Source organism: Botryllus schlosseri, chromosome 12 (assembly GCF_051294905.1).
Source record: "Botryllus schlosseri isolate E-star chromosome 12, Bs_hap1, whole genome shotgun sequence".
In the NCBI taxonomy this organism is placed as follows: domain Eukaryota; kingdom Metazoa; phylum Chordata; class Ascidiacea; order Stolidobranchia; family Styelidae; genus Botryllus; species Botryllus schlosseri.
In genome coordinates this window covers 10999142-11017399 of record NC_137247.1, presented here as the reverse complement: position 1 = coordinate 11017399, position 18258 = coordinate 10999142, and the positions used below count along the sequence as shown (strand labels likewise).

General features: G+C 41.8%; 1 protein-coding gene across 1 annotated transcript; it reads left to right on the top strand.

The window, feature by feature from the left end:
- Positions 1-11168: 11168 nt before the first annotated feature.
- On the top strand, positions 11169-14083 carry LOC145452377 (uncharacterized). The gene is made up of 6 exons (XM_080330573.1): positions 11169-11381; positions 11445-11505; positions 11646-11716; positions 11781-12198; positions 12264-12391; positions 13562-14083. Exons 1-6 carry the CDS (start codon positions 11304-11306, stop codon positions 13760-13762), a joined length of 957 nt encoding a protein of 318 aa, XP_080186699.1. The 5' UTR covers positions 11169-11303; the 3' UTR covers positions 13763-14083.
- Positions 14084-18258: the final 4175 nt, after the last annotated feature.

Below are 18258 nucleotides of genomic sequence, written 5' to 3'. Positions count from 1 at the left end.
ACCACTGTATACATATTTCTTAAGCGTTTTACGATGTATTAGTAGGGCATACTCGGACATCATGTCTGCAATAGATTCGGACCGTGTTGCCACTTCTATGTGAACATACCCCACATATGATGTCCTAGTGGCGCAACACAAATGAACATTACGGCACTTCAAAAATGACTTTTTTTTTCTCAAATCGTACTGCCTACTTGATAAATTTGTTAGGTTACCTAATTTAAGCCTACACACCAAATTTGGTTCAATTCCAACCAGAAGCTGCATTGCTACAGGAGAAGAAAGTTTCTATTTATTATATAAAAATGAATACCAAAAAATTTGAAAATTTTCTGTTCACCCCATGAAAGTGTTAGGTTGTCTATAGAAACGATGTTCACCAAATTTGGTTCAATTCCAAACAGTGGAAGCGGAGTTATTGCCGTCGAAAAATTTGGATTTGAATAAAATAGTATTTACGGTAAGCACCACTAAAATAAATAATTAAAGAATTGGTCACCGTAAATACTATTTTATTCATAATCCAAATTTTTTCCACGGCAATAACTCCGCTTCCACTGTTTGGAATTGAATCAAATTTGGTGAACATCGTTTCTATAGACAACCTAACACTTACATGGGGTGAACAGAAAATTTTCAAATTTTTTGTCATTTATTTTTATATAATAAATAGAAACTTTCTTCTTTTGTAGCAATGCAGCTTCTGGTTGGAATTGAACCAAATTTTGTGTGTAGGCTTAAATTAGGTAACCTAACAAATTGATCAAGTAGCCAGTACGATTTGAGAAAAAAAGTCATTTTTGAAGAGCCCTAATGAACATACCAGTGTCATGATGTCCGATTGGCACAACACTGTGCGAACATACCAAAGACATGATGTCCGAGTGGAGTGGCAACATAGTCCAAACACACCCCAGACATGATGTCCGAGTGCCAATACAGTCCGAATATACCCAGACATAATGCTGTCCGGCCGCTGGCATACAATATAGAAATAAGAAACGACCAGCAATCGCTAGCGACTTATGAGCATTCAACCGTGCAGTTACGTGTTGCGCATCCATTCACACCACAGGTTAGTTATAATTCAACTCGTCACAGACATGACTGTTGTAGGTTTAGTTAGGCTAGTTTTCGTCATGTGATCCGTAAAAGCGTTGTCCTTAAAGCTAGAATGACAATATTTATACCTAAGTGTTGGAGATTTATCTAGGCTCCTCCTCGCCACGTGATCCGCGTAAGCGGTGTATTACAAAGAGCCAAGAACGAAAGGGGCAGTCCGGCAGTGCTATAACGAATCCTAATTAGGAATATCGGCCTGGTGTAACTGACCATTGACCACCGTAGTCGAAACGCAAGGAACACCCAAAAAACCCAAAATATGAATGGCTATAGATCATCCAGAGTTCTAGATGGTATTGCACTGCGAAAACAATTCGCTGGTGTAGGAATAGTAAGTTCAGCAATTTGAGTATGAAACTATAATTCAGATGCGACTATACCGACCAACTTGAATAAAAGTGACCGAAACAAATAGGAGTACGTCGCTGCAGGTCGTCTTTGCCAGGTGTTATATTGATATGTGCTGGGTGGAAAAAAATCAGCATATTCTCCCTACATCCTTTTGTACGAATATCGCGTGTAGACAATAGCATTATGAGAATACCGATGTTAGCTACGCGTTGTCGAATTTACACACAAAGGTTGTGTAGACGCGGTTTCGGGTACGGGTTTTTCCGACGCAACCTAACCCAATATATCCATTATCCAAATACGGACCCAAATTCAGCAAAATGTACGATATGACGTAACCTCACAATCATAGTTCTGGCGTGTAAATATATATATGCCGCCACAGTCATGTGGTTGGAAAAGTAAGACCATGCTCTGTCGACCGTCATTCTCCTTGTTGATAGGGGAAAACCTATAAAAGCGTGAGACTTAACACGCATATTTACGTTCATCCAGGCGTAAAAAGGTAAGTTCCGAAGTTACGTTAACAAAATCGAATTTACAGGGACTGCTCGATTGACTATGATTGATACTGTCGCGTTTACTGCTTCCGGGCTTTGAATTGGCTTGATTTCACCAGCAGTTCGTCCTAATTCTCAGGCTATCGTTATCCCCTAACCCCAAGCCTTTGTTTGTCACCAAATTTGAACATGAGATATATACTGTGAAGTCCCAACCGCACAGTTCGTAAACATTTACTCGGTATAGCGTCAGGCAAGTCCGGTCATAGTACCATCGCCAAATCCGAACGAAACAATAACCTATACATACCAGTCAGTACATTTGAGATCAACGCGTGTTTAACGCAGTGTAAATAATGATACATCGCTCACGCAGGTACATCATAAGGTAAATCGTCGGCAATGTGATTTAACACAATATCTGCAATGGTGTGCACGTGGACTGGATGCTTGGCACTCTGACAGAGAGACATTTTGACCGGAGTCAAGCCTTCACAATTCCAAGGTGACTTCAAAAATAGAACGAAACATTTTAAATTCATATTTGATAAGAGTTATGCCTTTTTATGTGCGATCTCACGCACGTAACATCTAGTGTATGCACTGTATCTTATAGGATCTCAAATAGCGGATCTACAGTCAGCGCTCAAATTTAGGTCGCGAAATATCTTAGCTTTACCGTGAACAAAGCATTGGATCTGTCGAATAATGTTCGATAGATGGAGTTTTATGAGTCTTTGAAGTGGACGTTAACATGCCTTATACCGCAATTCAAGGTGACCGCGGAGAACAACTTGTATGCGATGTAAACATTAGGAATAACCTGGTTACACGTGAGGACGAGTCGCAGCATTACAACATCTGTGCCTGCATGCATACTGCATAGGCTACGGCCGACATAGTGACATATTTGAATGAAATGCTAAAGGCCTAAAGCGCGCTGCGATCAGACACGTTACACACTACCAATTTCTAGAATAGACCATTGGTTCTCATCTCAACCAGGAGTCCGAGAGGGATTTTCGTGCGGTCCGCGATTGATAGATAACATAACCTAATTTGTTATTTTCAAAGTTGAAGCAGTTTTACTTTTTAACTGCAAAAATGTCACGGCTCACATCAAACATCAATAGAATGATGGTCAATCGAGATAACGGTAGAAATTCATTTTAATTGCATGTAAGCCAGTAACCGACCAGATAACGTAATTGTAGAGCGTCGGGTTGTTATTCGTGGGTTCAATTCCAGGTCGGATGCGACGCGAGACTTGAACGTAAAACTGGAATCCATGGCTTGCATAATAGGTGCTCAGCACTCCGTGGTATTGCAGAGAAGGAATATGATGGTGCCGACTCGATATCCTATAAAAACAGTTCGCATCTCTACATCGTCAAAGCACCTCGATTGTGCAAGGCGAAAATAAAACTTATCTTCTCTCCCATCTTGGAAACGGATGGGTCTATTGATACAAACATATTTCTATTTAAAGAGGTTTTGTTTGGGTTTGTTGAAAGATAAAAATTGGAATAGAAAGGTCAATCAGGGTAGCTTTGCTATGTTTGTAAAACGTTCTGTATTTGAAGATGTCGGTCTCTGGAAATTATCTAATTCACTAGTGAACATATACTGTCGATTGAAAGAATCCCTGAACTATTTTCCTAATCTGTCTCAAGGGGTTGAAACCTCTCCACGGAATAACGATTCTTTCGTGATAGAAGAAATCACTATTCCAGAACTTCAAAATGAGCTGCTTTATAGGAACGACTCGGCTGGATGTGGTATTTTCATCGAAAAATCTCTTTCTCAATATTTGGTGCCTCGGGTTGCTGCCAAACTAAAAAGTGTCGTCAGAACCTTTATTACTCCATTCCCCACCACATTTCTCCATGAAAGTAGATTTTCGGCTCTCGCTCATATCAAATCGAAGGCGCGGATTTCTAAGATACTTCCAACGACCCGTATAGACTTGGTTCTGACATGCATCCGCCGAAATCCCATGAAATGCAATAGCCTTGAAACAATGAAAGTATTCACAAATTCGACATAGAGCAATGTTATTTCCAAAAAAGCGCAATTTGCGCAGTTTACACAAACCTACAGTTAATATTGGTACAAGACATATGAATATGATGGTCACAGGATAATTGCGTTAAATTTGAACGAAATCTTGAGGGAGTCCAAGGGGTCGTGTCGGATCAAAAGGGATCGTTGATAACCATCGTACTTTACAGATAGTCACATTTACAGACAGCCGCTATACTACACTGTACGTTTATATATTAACTCTAATCACGATATACTTGATGATCGCTCAACGTTCAAATTTCAGACTGTGTTCGCCAGGGAGAATAGTAGGAAGTCCGCATTCTGCTACTGGTTTGGTACGGAAATGAGCGATGAAGTGACAAGCAGGTTTTGAATACCCAATTTCACGAAGCAACTTGAGCGGTGCGAAACTTCAATGTCAGCCGGAATGCACCTTCCGAGATGTGCTTTCTACCTAGGACAAGTTTTTGTTGCTCTAAAATCATGTGAAAGTTGCACTTAATTTCAACAAAAGTTGCAGTAAAAAGTTGGATTTATATATTTCTAGAATTATTAGGGTATGTGACACTCGAAAGGTTCCGCTGTAAAACCCAACATTCTAAAATTTCCAGGCTATCTGCGTGTTTCGTTTCTTTCTTCGCTATTCAATCGATCATGCATATATTTTCATGTTCCTTAGGTTTTAAACCTCCATGACAGCATTTCGATGTCAGCGCCTGCAGAACGGTCAGATTGGGTACTTCCCCTATATCTGTGGACGGCCTGGCGAGACCGCCGAAATTACATATGCGATTCGCAACATTAAATAACGCAGGGTTGTATTGACTCGAGTCATGACTCGACTCGAGTCCGACTCACGTCACGATTTTCTGATGACTCGACTTGACTCGATTCATTTTTTGAAATTACCGAAATGACTCGACTCGAGTCAATCTGTGTATTGACTCGACTTGGACTCGAGTCATTGCGCATGACTCGAGACTCAGACGGCCAAGACCGACATTTCTCTGTAATTTCGAAGAATTGTGAAGTAACAACCCTACTGGGATTTCGTCTGATTGGTACTGGTACTTGAAAATGCGATCAGAAACTGCTAAAAGTGAGGAAAATTAGTATATTATAAATGCAAAACATTCGATAGCACCAAACATTATAAAGTACGTTTAACAAGACTTTAACTGGAAACTGAGCAGTAAACATAATGACTTGGACTTGGTCATAATACCATGACTCGGACTTGGCCCTCTGCTCGATGACTTGGACTCGGATTTGACTCGGTGGTGAATTGAAAATGACTCGACTTGACTCGAGTCAAAACAATAAAAGTGAAATTGACTTGTGACTCGGAGGCTTGTGAATTGGTTACAACCCTGAAATAACGCAACGCGGAAAAACTTTTCACAACCAGCCAAACAAATAGGTGATACGATAATCCACAAACAAATCCAATACCACACCCCCCTCACTAGGTCCGCAAACTTGGCCCAAGGCTTTGCAGCAAAATTCAGTGTTGGCGACTCTGACGAAATCAATAGCCTGAAACATGTGACCCATAGTAAAAATGTAATTTTCGGCCGTCTCGCCTTGAGGTCAGTGAAATGGGAAAGGAATTTAAATTTTTAAACGACAGTGAATCAATCAAGCGGTTTATTTACATATAGTTCGGGTAATGTCGTGCCTGGCTGGGGTTGTTGAACTTCTAGCTTGCACGTCATTGCGTCATAGATTACATTGAGATATAGCTAATCCATCACATAGCTCTTTGTTAAGCAAATTAAAGAGAAAACCGTACCAGACATAGTTTTATAGCATGTTTTTTAAATCCCCCCTTTGCATTTTACGCAGTATAGGCTTACTTCATAAAAGTTGCACTAAAATGCTGCTTGAAAAAAATAGAAAAAGTTGCAAAACGTTGCGATATAAGAATCCTCCACACCAGTGATTCCCAACCGCGGCTCCGAGAGCCGCATACGGCTCCCAGCCTTCCTGCGGAAAAAAAGAACGTAGTTTATTTTTGTCCTTGGTGTTTTTGCGGCATATGCACCGACTCATGATACACATACACACGATCTGTGCATGCGCATAACATAAGTGCATGATGTGCATATGTCGCTGGACAAGGAAGTGCAGATATTGCCTTTTACGGCTTTCTAAGTAATGCACCAACCCGACGTGCTATCCCAGTAATGCATGAGCGCCAAGCAGGGAAGTCATGGATACCAGTGTTACTAGTCAGGTCTTTGGTCTGACACGGCCGGGGATCGAACCCACGACCATTGTTCCCTCTAATTTTTGACGAGCCTGCGCACACTCGCCAACTCACTGCGCAAACCCTTGAAGAACAGTGCGTAACGACTAGAAAAAAGGTAATCACTTAGGATTTTTTGTGCGCAACTTAGATTTTCTGTGCGCAGAGACCGTGTCAGCACTGCGCATTCGCGCACGTGCGCAGCTTAGAGGGAACATTGCCCACGACCTACCGATCAAGAAGCCGGACGCTTCACCATTACGCTATCTTGTCGGCTCCCATTGACGCTTTAAAATCCCACAAAAATATTAAAAAATCAATTTATAACAAAAAAAAAAATTAATTCATATTCAAAAATTACATTTGCTTGGCTTGGAGTTAGGAATTGATAATTAAGGGTGGAGACCAATCCCTATGCTATCGAGTAGCGATTCTCTACTCTGCAACGATTTCGTCACCTAAATGCGTTCTGATCGGACTCAAATTCAATTCAGCTCTCCACCAGACTTAACTGCAGGTGGTGTTAGCCCACATCGCATTTTCCAACGGTATCCGACCATCAAACGCATGGATCATTTGATGCATACACCAGGCTTATCAGCAACTTGATTGGTGAGTTAAACCGCCGAATTAACGGGATGAGTGCTTTCTTGCCCATGATGAAAATGGGCAAGAACTGTCCCTAATAATTTGCAACTTGAGTTGCTAGACATGCAGTCAGATATCTAGCTCAAGCAATTATTCAAGACTGAAGACTTACTTGAATTTTGGTGTTTCATAGGCAAAGCATCCCAACTTGATAACCACTGCCCAGAAAAACGATTCTCAATTGTGATCAACTTATATATGTGAAGCATTAGCAAAATTGTCATAAGAGCTTCTTGGAGGTACAGAACTTCAATATACAATTGAATAGTATATTCATATTGAAATGAACCCGAATATTTTCGGCTGACACTCGTCAGGGGTAATCGTCAGCAACTAGTAGAGAATTGGAAAGAACATTGTATATCAACAATCGTATCACAAAATATGACGTCACCAGCATGAAAGAGAGAGCGTTTAATGTACGATTTTTAGGTGGTACACGAACTCCTTTTGTTGACAGAGTTTTGGTTGGTGTATTTTGATAAAAGTCGACTCCAAGGCACACAAATGGAATTGTGAACGACCCGCCCAACGATTCGAAATCGGTCGTCTCTATAGTTATTCGCACAAATCGGATTGTGAACGACCCGCCCAACGATTCGAAATCGGTCGTCTCGATAGTTATTCGCACAAATCGGAGATAATCCCTGCCAATTAACAGGAGCCGAGGTTCGGATCCAGTATAACACAAACAATACTGGCGCCGGCGTGGCAGTAACTTAAATTTGATGAGTTTGAAGAGAGGGGGCCCGAGCCCCTAAACCTGAAGACGGCATTGTCTTTACCTGTCAAAGAAATGTCTATACTGCCACGAGAACAATTATTTTGACCGTGATGAAAATTTACTAACAAGTCGCTGCAATATTGATCAATTCAGTACAAAAATAAATATTTGGCAAAGAGCCATATCTTGTACCCAAAAGAGCCATATATGGCTCGCGAGCCATAGGTTCCCGACCACTGCTCTATAGTTACGCATCGCTTTAGCACACTTCTTGAATCTCAAAGCCAATGCCAAGCAGTGGTGTAGCAGCCACTTGGCGGTTATGGCTCTGCGCCAGGGGCGGCAGGCTCCAAGGGGGCGGCAAATGAGGCTGCATAGTGTACGTAGCCGGCTAAAGCAGCGCAATTGGTAGTCCCGAGGGTTGAAATTTAATCAAACTGGTCTCAATCGAAAGCTAGTGTCGCACTGATTCCGAAAACATAAATTAAAATGTGAGCATGGCAATGGAACGACTCCGAAATAGCCGTCAAGGCCGATTGTTCCGAGCAATCGGATCGCCGCAACACAATGACCAATTAACCATGATGATGGAATTTGTATCGAGCGATTATTCGGAACAATGCCGATTTTCAGACTTTGACGGCTATTTCGGGGTGGTTCCGTTGCACTGACCAGTTTTTAAATTGAATTGCCGGAATCAGGGCAATGATAGCTTTCGATTAAGATCAGTATTTGTTAAATTGGAGTTAGCAGCGGAAATTGACAGATTTAGGAGGCTGGTGCGGTGCGGAGCAGTGAAACCACATTTGATCGTAATGCAACAGCGTCTGATGTTTTACAGCGGTTAGTCAAATCATACCTACTGGATTCGACACCATGTTTATGCTCGTGTCTGAAACTTTGTCTAACCATTATTGGTGTTTCAATTGCGAGCTGTGAGAGCAGCTTCTCAAAGCTCAAACTGATAAAATCTTATTTATGTTCTACCATGAATGATAATCGGCTATCAGCTCTAACCATTATTCTTTTCGAAAGAGACTATCCGTTCAAAACATTTGATTTTGAGGATATTGTCGCTGTTTAGCTTCGCGCATTTTCAACGAAAGCCATGGGCGGCAGCGCATGCTGCTACGCCACTGATGCCAAGTTGGAGATTAAATTGATTTGTGTATTTATTTTCTTGTTAGTGTTGCTATTCGTTGTTAGGTGCTTTCATGCTTTATAATTTTAGTTATACTTAATGACTGTATTCGTGCGGCTCCAAACGTACTCTGAAATTTGAAATGCGGCTTCGACACCAAAACGGGTTGGGAACCACTGCTCCGCACAGCTTATAACATCATACTACATATATCCTGAGTATTTAGGAAGCTCCCGGAAGCTGTACAAAAAAGTTGCAAAAACTTGCATTAGTAGCGACCGATTCAAATAGTAAGAATTCGTAATGTAGCAATATATCCGTAGCATCATTGTATTAGCTAACCCACCACTGAGTCATAACCATTTCAATTGATGTTGGCGATTCAGTCAGTATTGCCATGCTGACGTAACAGAAAGATTGACGCAAACGTATGACCTGACCACAGTCACTTAAGACTAATGTTATGATGCTCGATGTGTTTTTATCAGGTCCTAGTATAATTTCAGGATCAGTTTCAGTCATCCCCCAAACTTCGATAGGATATGACCACAGTGTCATCAGATGAAGTTTCAGTAGTGCTCCACTCAACAGCTGAGAATTTCGGACGCCAATAGCAATCAGAGTTGAAAAATATAACAAGGTAAATACAACCGACATTGAGATGGGTGATGTATCTTACGCTGAACTTACCATTCAGTAACGTGGTATTACCGTTGTACTTAAGACTAACTCCAAAACATGACGACTTGACCATGAGTAATACCAGGATGTAAAAATTGCCTGCGTTTGCATGGCGCCAAAGCAAGTGTTTCAAGGTACTTGTTTGCAAATCTGATACAGACTCACACACACAAATATAAAATGACATGATACACTGTCGACAGTTCGGCACCATTTCAAGGCATTTTCAGTCGGCTCTACCACTAATACCAATGTCATCAATGGATAGGCGCATCGTGAATTTGAATACACTTATTCAAGTTCAGATAACAATAAGCCTCCACGGCCAAGCATATCAATTTATGCAGCCAAACAAACTCGAATACGGGCCAAGTTCCACGCATCAAAAATATAGTTGTGTCTGGGATATTGGGCAACTATGACAAAGCATTGATGATGTGGTATGGAGGAATGTCGCTACGATATGGAAAATTATAGGTATAGTGTGGAACGAGTGAGATGGGAAAGAAATATGGTGATGATGATGATGCCACCACCTCATTTTGTCGCTTGCCTTTTATATTATCTGCTTTCCTATTCAATCTGTGTGCAAGTGCATGCCTCTTCTTCATTTCGCCAAGGCCAAGGCGTGTGTCTGATCCCAAAGACTACTCTAAGTCGTTTCGACACCTTCCTATCTTTTCATGGTATCGCAGTTTTGTGGTGTTTTGAAATGATGAAAATATTAGTAAACTGATTGATTGAGTGCTTCACATGTGGTATAGCAAGCTCGCACAAGGTAATTATAGCTGTTGGCGCAACTTACAGGTAACAATAGAGCTTTATTCGCATATTCAGCTAGCACCGTCAAAACCCCCCGCTCTACTCCCCACCGCAACCCCACATCACAAGTGACGAAGGGTGTTTCAGGAACACGGCACGAGGCGGGGGGCCGCATCGCGACCAGGCGACGGAATTTCACGAAGGGCTGCGAGTTAATTGTTATTTAGTTAAGCAGACCTCCCACAGACCCAGGAATCAAAATCAGTGCTCACATCAATTCAACATTATTGACGTAAGAATATGTTGCTGATTCGTAAGAATCCATCCCTACTTACTCTCAGGCAGCAGTGCATGACGCACGAGGTCAAGCTAACTGCTGGAAATGCATGCAGACTGCGCGAAAAGTCGTAATTCATGTCGAAGAGAACGTTCTCTCGGTCTGCTATTCCCTGATATCGCCAGCCGCATTCGAAATGCGTTAAAGTAGTATTGGCAGTGACAGTGTAGTGCAGCGTACGAATCAGCAACCACGCGACATTTTTATGCAGATCAATGACCGATCTAAAGTAAACGTTAACTTTCGATTTAGCATTTGTATATTTGCAAATGCTCTTTACTGCTCTTATTCGGCAATCGCTGATACGCAGCGTTTGGCAAACATAACTGTATCAACATATTTTCCTCTTTCACGATCACTATACTCCGTCCTTACACCGTGTGTTTACCTTTTCAGGCTTAGTCGGACGAGCACGAAATTAGCATACAAGTTATATTTATCTCGCGACTGCTCTGCCTTTCTCTTTCAGAGGCTATTGTGAGAGGTGCGGAGTCGCGTACAGCGACTTGTATTACATCGCTCGCATTCAGGACTTCTGTAGGTAGTTTTCCCCATCGCTGGTATTCAAAAGCGGAGGCGACCGCGATAAATTAAAATCCACGAGATCTTCTAGTTTAGTAACACGAAGGGTGCGCGGCGGACGGTTGCCTAGCAAGCGTAGGTACACACAACATTCAAGGATTACGTTGTTTTGTATCTCCACAGACGGATTACGGTACATATCTGCAGTAATATAGATTATGGCGCGGTGTGAGTTGAGCGAGATGCCGGACGTGGCAAGTTTTGAGATAATTGCGCCAAATACACCTGAGTTGGATGTAAGTATGCTTGTGTATTAGGAGAGTGTGTATCGCGAATTCAAGCCTCGAGTTACGTTGCAGAACGATCCGGTTTTAGTTTATCAAGAACTGCAACCGACGCTGCCGTATCAAAATTGGAAAGGTAAGTTGCTTCTACGAGGCTGCGGTTATGACTTTACAGGTTTCGTTCTGTACTATGTAAAACAACGATGAAATTCGGTTCTTCAAGTCTCACTTGGAAAGCATGTTGACGGCGATTGATAGTTTCAATTTCCTTTGCAGACTTTGACGGTTTGCAAAACGAGCAATCTCCAGACCACGGATACGAGAGCGATCGTTCTGCTGTTGTGGATGTAAGGGCGTTTTGGATTATGTTATTATAATATTACGGCCGTTCACTAATTACTGGTATTCTAGAGCGAGCTCGTCGCATGCTCGTACGTGTTTGAGAACTCGGCCGAAGCTGGATATACCTCGTGCGGCCCTCCTGACGGCTTGGATATCTTCAGTTTGAAACTAGAAGAAATCGATGTGATACTTCAACAACCGCAATGTACCGACGCATTGGTATCTGGGGACGCTGACTTGTCGAATTTGCCGATTATGACGCCGGCAACCTTTCCGGATGGGCGAATCGAAGAAATATGGCGGTACAGGCCCACGAGTGAATCTGACTCGCAAACGTCCTGCTGCTCTAGTACAGACAGCGGCGTGTACGCGCTTGGCTCCAACGTAGCCATCATAGAGGAGTTGGAAATATCTGAATCCGAAGACGTGGAATGTCATGTATCTAGGTCACCTTTGCCGGGTGACGCTACTACCAACGAAAAGAAAAGTAGGCATTCTATTACATAGCCACAGCGACCGTTGTAATAATAAATACTCTATTGTCCGTAATAGAACGCCGGCGACGAAAGCGCTCGTCGAAACAACCGATACTGTGGAGATTTCTCTTAGACGCCCTGAACGATCCGGACACGTACGGCTCGATGATACACTGGGTCAATAAAGCAGAAGGATCGTTCCAAGTAAGTCCCCGTTTCCACCGTTTTCTATAACTGCGGTTGGCTGCCGGCTTCCAGCAGCACGGTATCGAAAAAGGGGATTCCCCAAAGCAGATCGACTGATTGAAGTACAGGAGTCTGCTAAGCAGGAAATGACTATACGTATTTCGCGAAATCGTACACTTTTACTGCAAATTCGCCTTGTCCCGCGAGGACGGTAGCATGTTTCGCTGGACGTACGCAGTACGTCATTCTGTATATTTCTACTGCTCTCGCTATTCGCATACATTCCATTATTTAGTTATGCCCAGTGACGCGTAAGTCGATGGCTTCTCGCTGAGCCGGCATTATTTGCGAAGGCTTGGGTTGGTTGTAAAGGATTTGGTATATTCACGGCTGAGCGAATGGACTTTGTAGAATATTGCCCCTTGACTGCATAAAGAGCCACACAGGCTTTCATAATCTGTTGGTTATGGAAATCGGTTATACTGTTTTTACCCCTGTGAAAATCCAAATTGACTGAGATGTCGATTGCAGTGTACAACGGTGCGGTAATCTTTATTGTCATTCGACTTTCATGTCTTGGTTTACACTACAGATTTTAGTTTGGTTTTATGTTTTGAGGCGATAGCCACTGATACGATTTGAGACGTGGCCTGCTGATTGTGGGGCCAGTGCTGCTCTGAACGTTGAGATACGCCCGTAACAATTAATTGATCGAAATCAAAAGCGTGACCCTCCAGAGGTGTTCAGTAACGAAGTACTACTTTTTCGAGGCAAAACTAATTGAATACTTGGCAATCATTAATTGTACTTCTACTTGCGTATATATTTACGACGCTACTACTGCTTGGGAGCCAACAATGGCTACTTTAACCACATCTGCCAATCTCAAGTCGTGCTTGACTTAACATTGTGACTGCGAAGAGTCCAATGAGTCGAATGCATTCAGAGAGTATCAGTTGTTAGAATTAGTTAATGGACTATTGGACATACTCACATATTGCGTCATTGATTTGCTCCTACTAATTCACCAGTCAAATAATAGCATAAAAACTTTCCACAATTTTCGCTGGTAAATATTATATCAGCCCTGATCGATGATCATATATATAATGTAGATCTTAGAACACTGTGATTTCCTATTATCCAGTTTCGGCGATGTCACGTCAACATGCATTCATTCCGTTACAGTTCACCACGCTTCACAAAGAGCGACTATCCCAGAAGTGGGGCGAAGCCAAGAAGAATCGCTGCACCATGACCTACCAGAAAATGGCCAGGGCACTGAGAAACTACATCAACAGGCGGGAGGTGCTGCGAAAAGTGAAAAAGAAGCTGCAGTACACCTTCATCCCGGAGTTCTACCGGGAGATCCGGCATATGGTCAAATAGTTCGACTGCCAAATCTCATCTATGAGGTCATAGAATTCAGGCGATCAAATCGCGGTACCTTTACAAAAGGACGGCCGCGTGCGGCGTTCTACAAGAACTCCCGCAGTGCAGATTCCGGTCAGTGCCAAAACGCAAGCGTGTTGATATTGCAATGCCGAGCATGCATGGCCGCTCGCCGGGCGCGAAGCACCGACACCAATAGGTCTTTTGCGTCTTAAGACGATTTCAGAACATATATTTTCTTCCATCATATCAGTTCCTTTTAGCTATCGCAAATCTTCCGTTTGATTTCCCTAAAATAATACATGCAAACCAGGTGTGTCTCTTTGTATGTACGACGAGTCGCTGGGTTAGGTCAGTATTATGGTGGTACTGGGCGCGTTGTTGGACATACGTACAGGTTATTGCTGTCAGTTTTTGGCAGCTAGGGAATGTAACATTTGTTGGGATACATCTGAAGGATTTCTTATAAGATTTTAATGCATTTTACTGCTATTAGCGAAAAATGCGTATTATGAGCAGAGTATTATGATCTTTACTAAGGCTAAGGTTAGGGTTATCTGATTTATATTTGCTTGGACCTTTGGCAGAACAACTTTACATCGCTACCAGAACTATCAGAACGTGTTTGTTGTCCGTGCTTCGTTGTCGAGCTGGCGATTTTTTCTTTGGACTTGAATACCTAGATACATTTAGGGAGTTGCCTTTACAAAGGCTAAGCCTAGAGTTGACTGGTTTATACTTGCTTGGACCTTTGACAGACCAACTTCAGAGTGCTACCAGTCCTATCACAAGGGGTAGCCTACACAGTCTGTTTTGGTTGTCGAGCTGACGATTTTTTTACTTGAAATCAAAAGTCATGTCTGGTCAAAACCATCCACAGATATCCTAAGCAAAGTTACAGCTATCCGAAAAGATCCGACATAAAATCACCAAGATCCGGTCCGAACGCTATCCGAGTCCGTCCGATGCTCATCACTGGAACCTACCTATAGGTTCGTTTGTGAACGTGAACCTCACGTTCACACCATATTTAGTAGTCATACCATTTATGATATCGATCCGTGATATCACCTTTGATTTCAGGGTAGAAGATTGAATTCAAATGTTATGTTGGCGTCTTAGAAAATCAAGTCCAACTATCCGGAGCAAGTTAATTCATACCTACGAACTGATGGTATGGAATGTCGCTGCCGGGCTATGCTCTAGCGCTTGTGTATCGATCTATTGTTGAAACTTGAAATACTTCGAGGAGATTCATGCGTTGAAGGATCTTCCACGAAAGTGGTCATCTGTAGCAAACTCTTCGTCCTGTTCCGCTAGGGCTGGCTATGCGCTAGAAGCTCATTCAGGTCATGCCCAGTGGCCACGCATAATCAAGGTATATTCAAATTCGTCATATGCGATATTAATCATATTATTGGCCATGGAAAGTAAACAACATAAACTAACATACGTAATAAGGAGTTATGTAGGTATATTGTCCAGAGTTGACTCCAAAGTATGAATTTTCCATCACATCATCATTACAAAACGACCACACTTTCAAAATTACGTGTAGTAGTGGTAGTAACAGTGTAATATAGCTCTGAAACACAAGACTGATACATGATTCCATATATATCTGGTCAGTATAGAGCAGAGGTCGCAAACACGCGGCCCGCGAGACCATTTTGTGCGGCCCGTGACGGCATTTTGGATTTCGAAGTATTCGACAATATTTCACTACTTATTTTTAATTTGAGAACTTGAAATTAGCTATCAAACTACTCCAGAAGCGAGAAACTATACTCATCAAACTGTAGGCCTACTATTACATCACTTTCATAAGTTACGACGCAGTCGAAGATTACCTATTATATGTGGCATTACTTGTTTATGATAGTTAAACACGACCTGTTGCTGATTTGTACCGAAACTTGTGATTTGGACTTGGGCGCGACCTTTTGTAGGATTACTCGAACTTGGACTCAATTGGCGAATAAATATGGTAATTACTAATTACTCGAGTTCTGTCGCGTCAAAAGATACAATCACAGGAAGACGTTTGTGACGCGGAACGCCGTGACTTGGTAACACCACGGACACAACAACTATCAAACTGGTACGGAAAATAGTAAAATATCAAAAGGTCGTAGCTTGCGTTTCGTAGCTTATTTGGATATCGAAGCAGGTCGGTATGGCAACCATTGACATTGTGTTGCCCTCTTGATAGATAATGGACGATTTTCATTTTTGCTCTCCGGCGCCGCTATCTTGGCCTATGGTTGGCCAGAGCTAAATCGAGCTTCATAGGCGCAGGTGGCTGTTTTGGAGTAGGTTACGTTATTTAACGCCGTGCATTTTCGCTTTATGGTGGTTCCGCGTTTTGGTGCAAAATAAGTATTGATAACATACTCATCAATACTATACGATGTTTTTGAGCGAAAAACCGAGCTGGTTTACAGTCGTTTTACAAAGCTTTCTTGTGCCGGTGTGTGACAACTTTTCACTCACAAAAGTCGGGGAACAAGTAAGGCCCTGTGAATATGCAGCTGTATCACAGCTGTATCACTCAGGTATTAGCTGCATCACTCAAGTATCAGCTGTATCACAGCCAGGGCGGCAATGACACTAGTCATGATTTTCTGATGACTCGACAGCCGTAGGCCCTATATCCACAGGACCAACAAGTAATACCAGATAGACTTTGAGGCCATAGCATAACCCTATCTGTGAAATAGTTGATCATAACGCATATAAAGTAGTGAATTTATTCGACTAATAATCATTATGTTTTATGTGTACAGGTTTATTTGCAAAGTACCGTTAACAAAAAATCTATAGCCTATTTTTTATAGCTTATAGGAAATCGGATATGAATGCAGATAAGGGACTGCGGACTGCGAAAGGAAGATCCCATTTGCACTGTTGCGTTCCAAAATGCAACAATGACTCAAGAATGACGATGAATTTATCTTTTCACAGGTTTCCTGTTAAAGAAGAAACAAGGACAAAATGGGTACAAAACATTCGCCGTGAAGTTGGGCCAAATTTCAAAGTAAGTAAATCATCACAACTGTTTCAGTCTCTCATATGTTCTGTCCAGATAACTCTTGACATTTGTATAGATAACTGTAAAGACGCGGGTTTGTGGCGAGCATTTTCATGAAAACGACTATAGACTAATTTCTGGCGGATGTCACTTTTTGAAAATGGGAGCGGTTCCTGGCATTTTTGAGTGGACGAAGTCAAGAGCACCAAGAAGGGTATTGCTCAGGCATCAGAGGTGAGAAGAATAAATAAATTATCAATTTACAACATATTACAATTGCAAGATATATATGAGTAGCGAAAATCATTCTCATCAATCTGTAGCAAGCTGACTGACATGTTATGTAATCCGACCCATTTGTGATTTGACCAATTATATAATTGTTTGATATTTTGGTTACATCACTATGGGACTAATTATTGAGTCAAAGCTCGATTACTTCAAGTAAGTAAATGTAGACCTACTTCATAAACTGCCATATTTGCTTAATTCCATGGCGTAATTGTGCATACTTTAATTTCTGTCACGTGGCTTGTTCCCCCATTGGTTACGTGTCATTAATTTTTGCATAACTGTATTTGCAGTGGACATGACACTCCAGAAGAAATGTTCAAGCAGCACTGATCAGATCACACACACCGGCAAGAGCCATTGTTGGATCACAGCTATTGTAAAGAAGATTTACCCCTTTCCGAAGAGTTATGTAAAGCAAAGGAACGAATACAGGATTTGAGTAAAGAACTGGAAAAGTTGAGCTTGTCCACATTTGGCGTTGAAAGATTCAAAGCATCCGATGATATGTTTCGATATTATTCTGGATTTTCAAGTTACGGATTATTTTTAAAGTTCTTTGATATCATCTCATCAACGGCTGCTACTGTTCGTTCCGCTTTGGTCAGCTGTTAAAGATGATGTCAGAAGTGGTAAGGTGATGAATTTCAATGCAAAGGCAAATTCCAGAACTCTTCCATTACATGACGAACTATTTTTATTTCTTTGTCGTATTCACCAAGGCTTTGGTGTGAAAGACCTTGGTGTTCGATTCAACTTGTCCACTGCATCTGTTAGCAGGTTATCGATAACTTGGGCCAATTTCCTTTATTTCACTCTAGGCAGCTTACCAATCTGGGCAAGTAGGGAGAAAATTCGGGAACACATGCCCCAATCTTTCAAATTCGGTAATTATGGTGGCACTCGTGTCATAATTGACTGCTGTGAAGTAAGAGTCCAGATACCATCATCTTTACTTCTTCAGAGTGAACTTTTTTCTTACTATAAGAACTATACGTAACTTGTAAATGCTTGATCGGTATTGCACCACATGGCCCTGTTACTTTTGTTAGTTCTCCTTATTCTGGAAGCATTTCAGACAAGGAGATTTGTAAACGATCTGGTTTATTTGATCTACTCGAACCAGGTGATTCAGTCATGGCTGCCAAAGGATTTAATATAGAAAAGCTTT

Bases quoted from the DNA above. Each gene is read 5' to 3' on its own strand.
- LOC145452377 (XM_080330573.1), top strand. From the start codon at position 11,304: ATGGCGCGGTGTGAGTTGAGCGAGATGCCGGACGTGGCAAGTTTTGAG. The intron at 11,382-11,444 runs GTAAGTATGCTT...GTTACGTTGCAG, and splicing joins CAAATACACCTGAGTTGGAT to AACGATCCGGTTTTAGTTTA. The intron at 12,392-13,561 runs GTAAGTCCCCGT...ATTCCGTTACAG, and splicing joins AAGCAGAAGGATCGTTCCAA to TTCACCACGCTTCACAAAGA.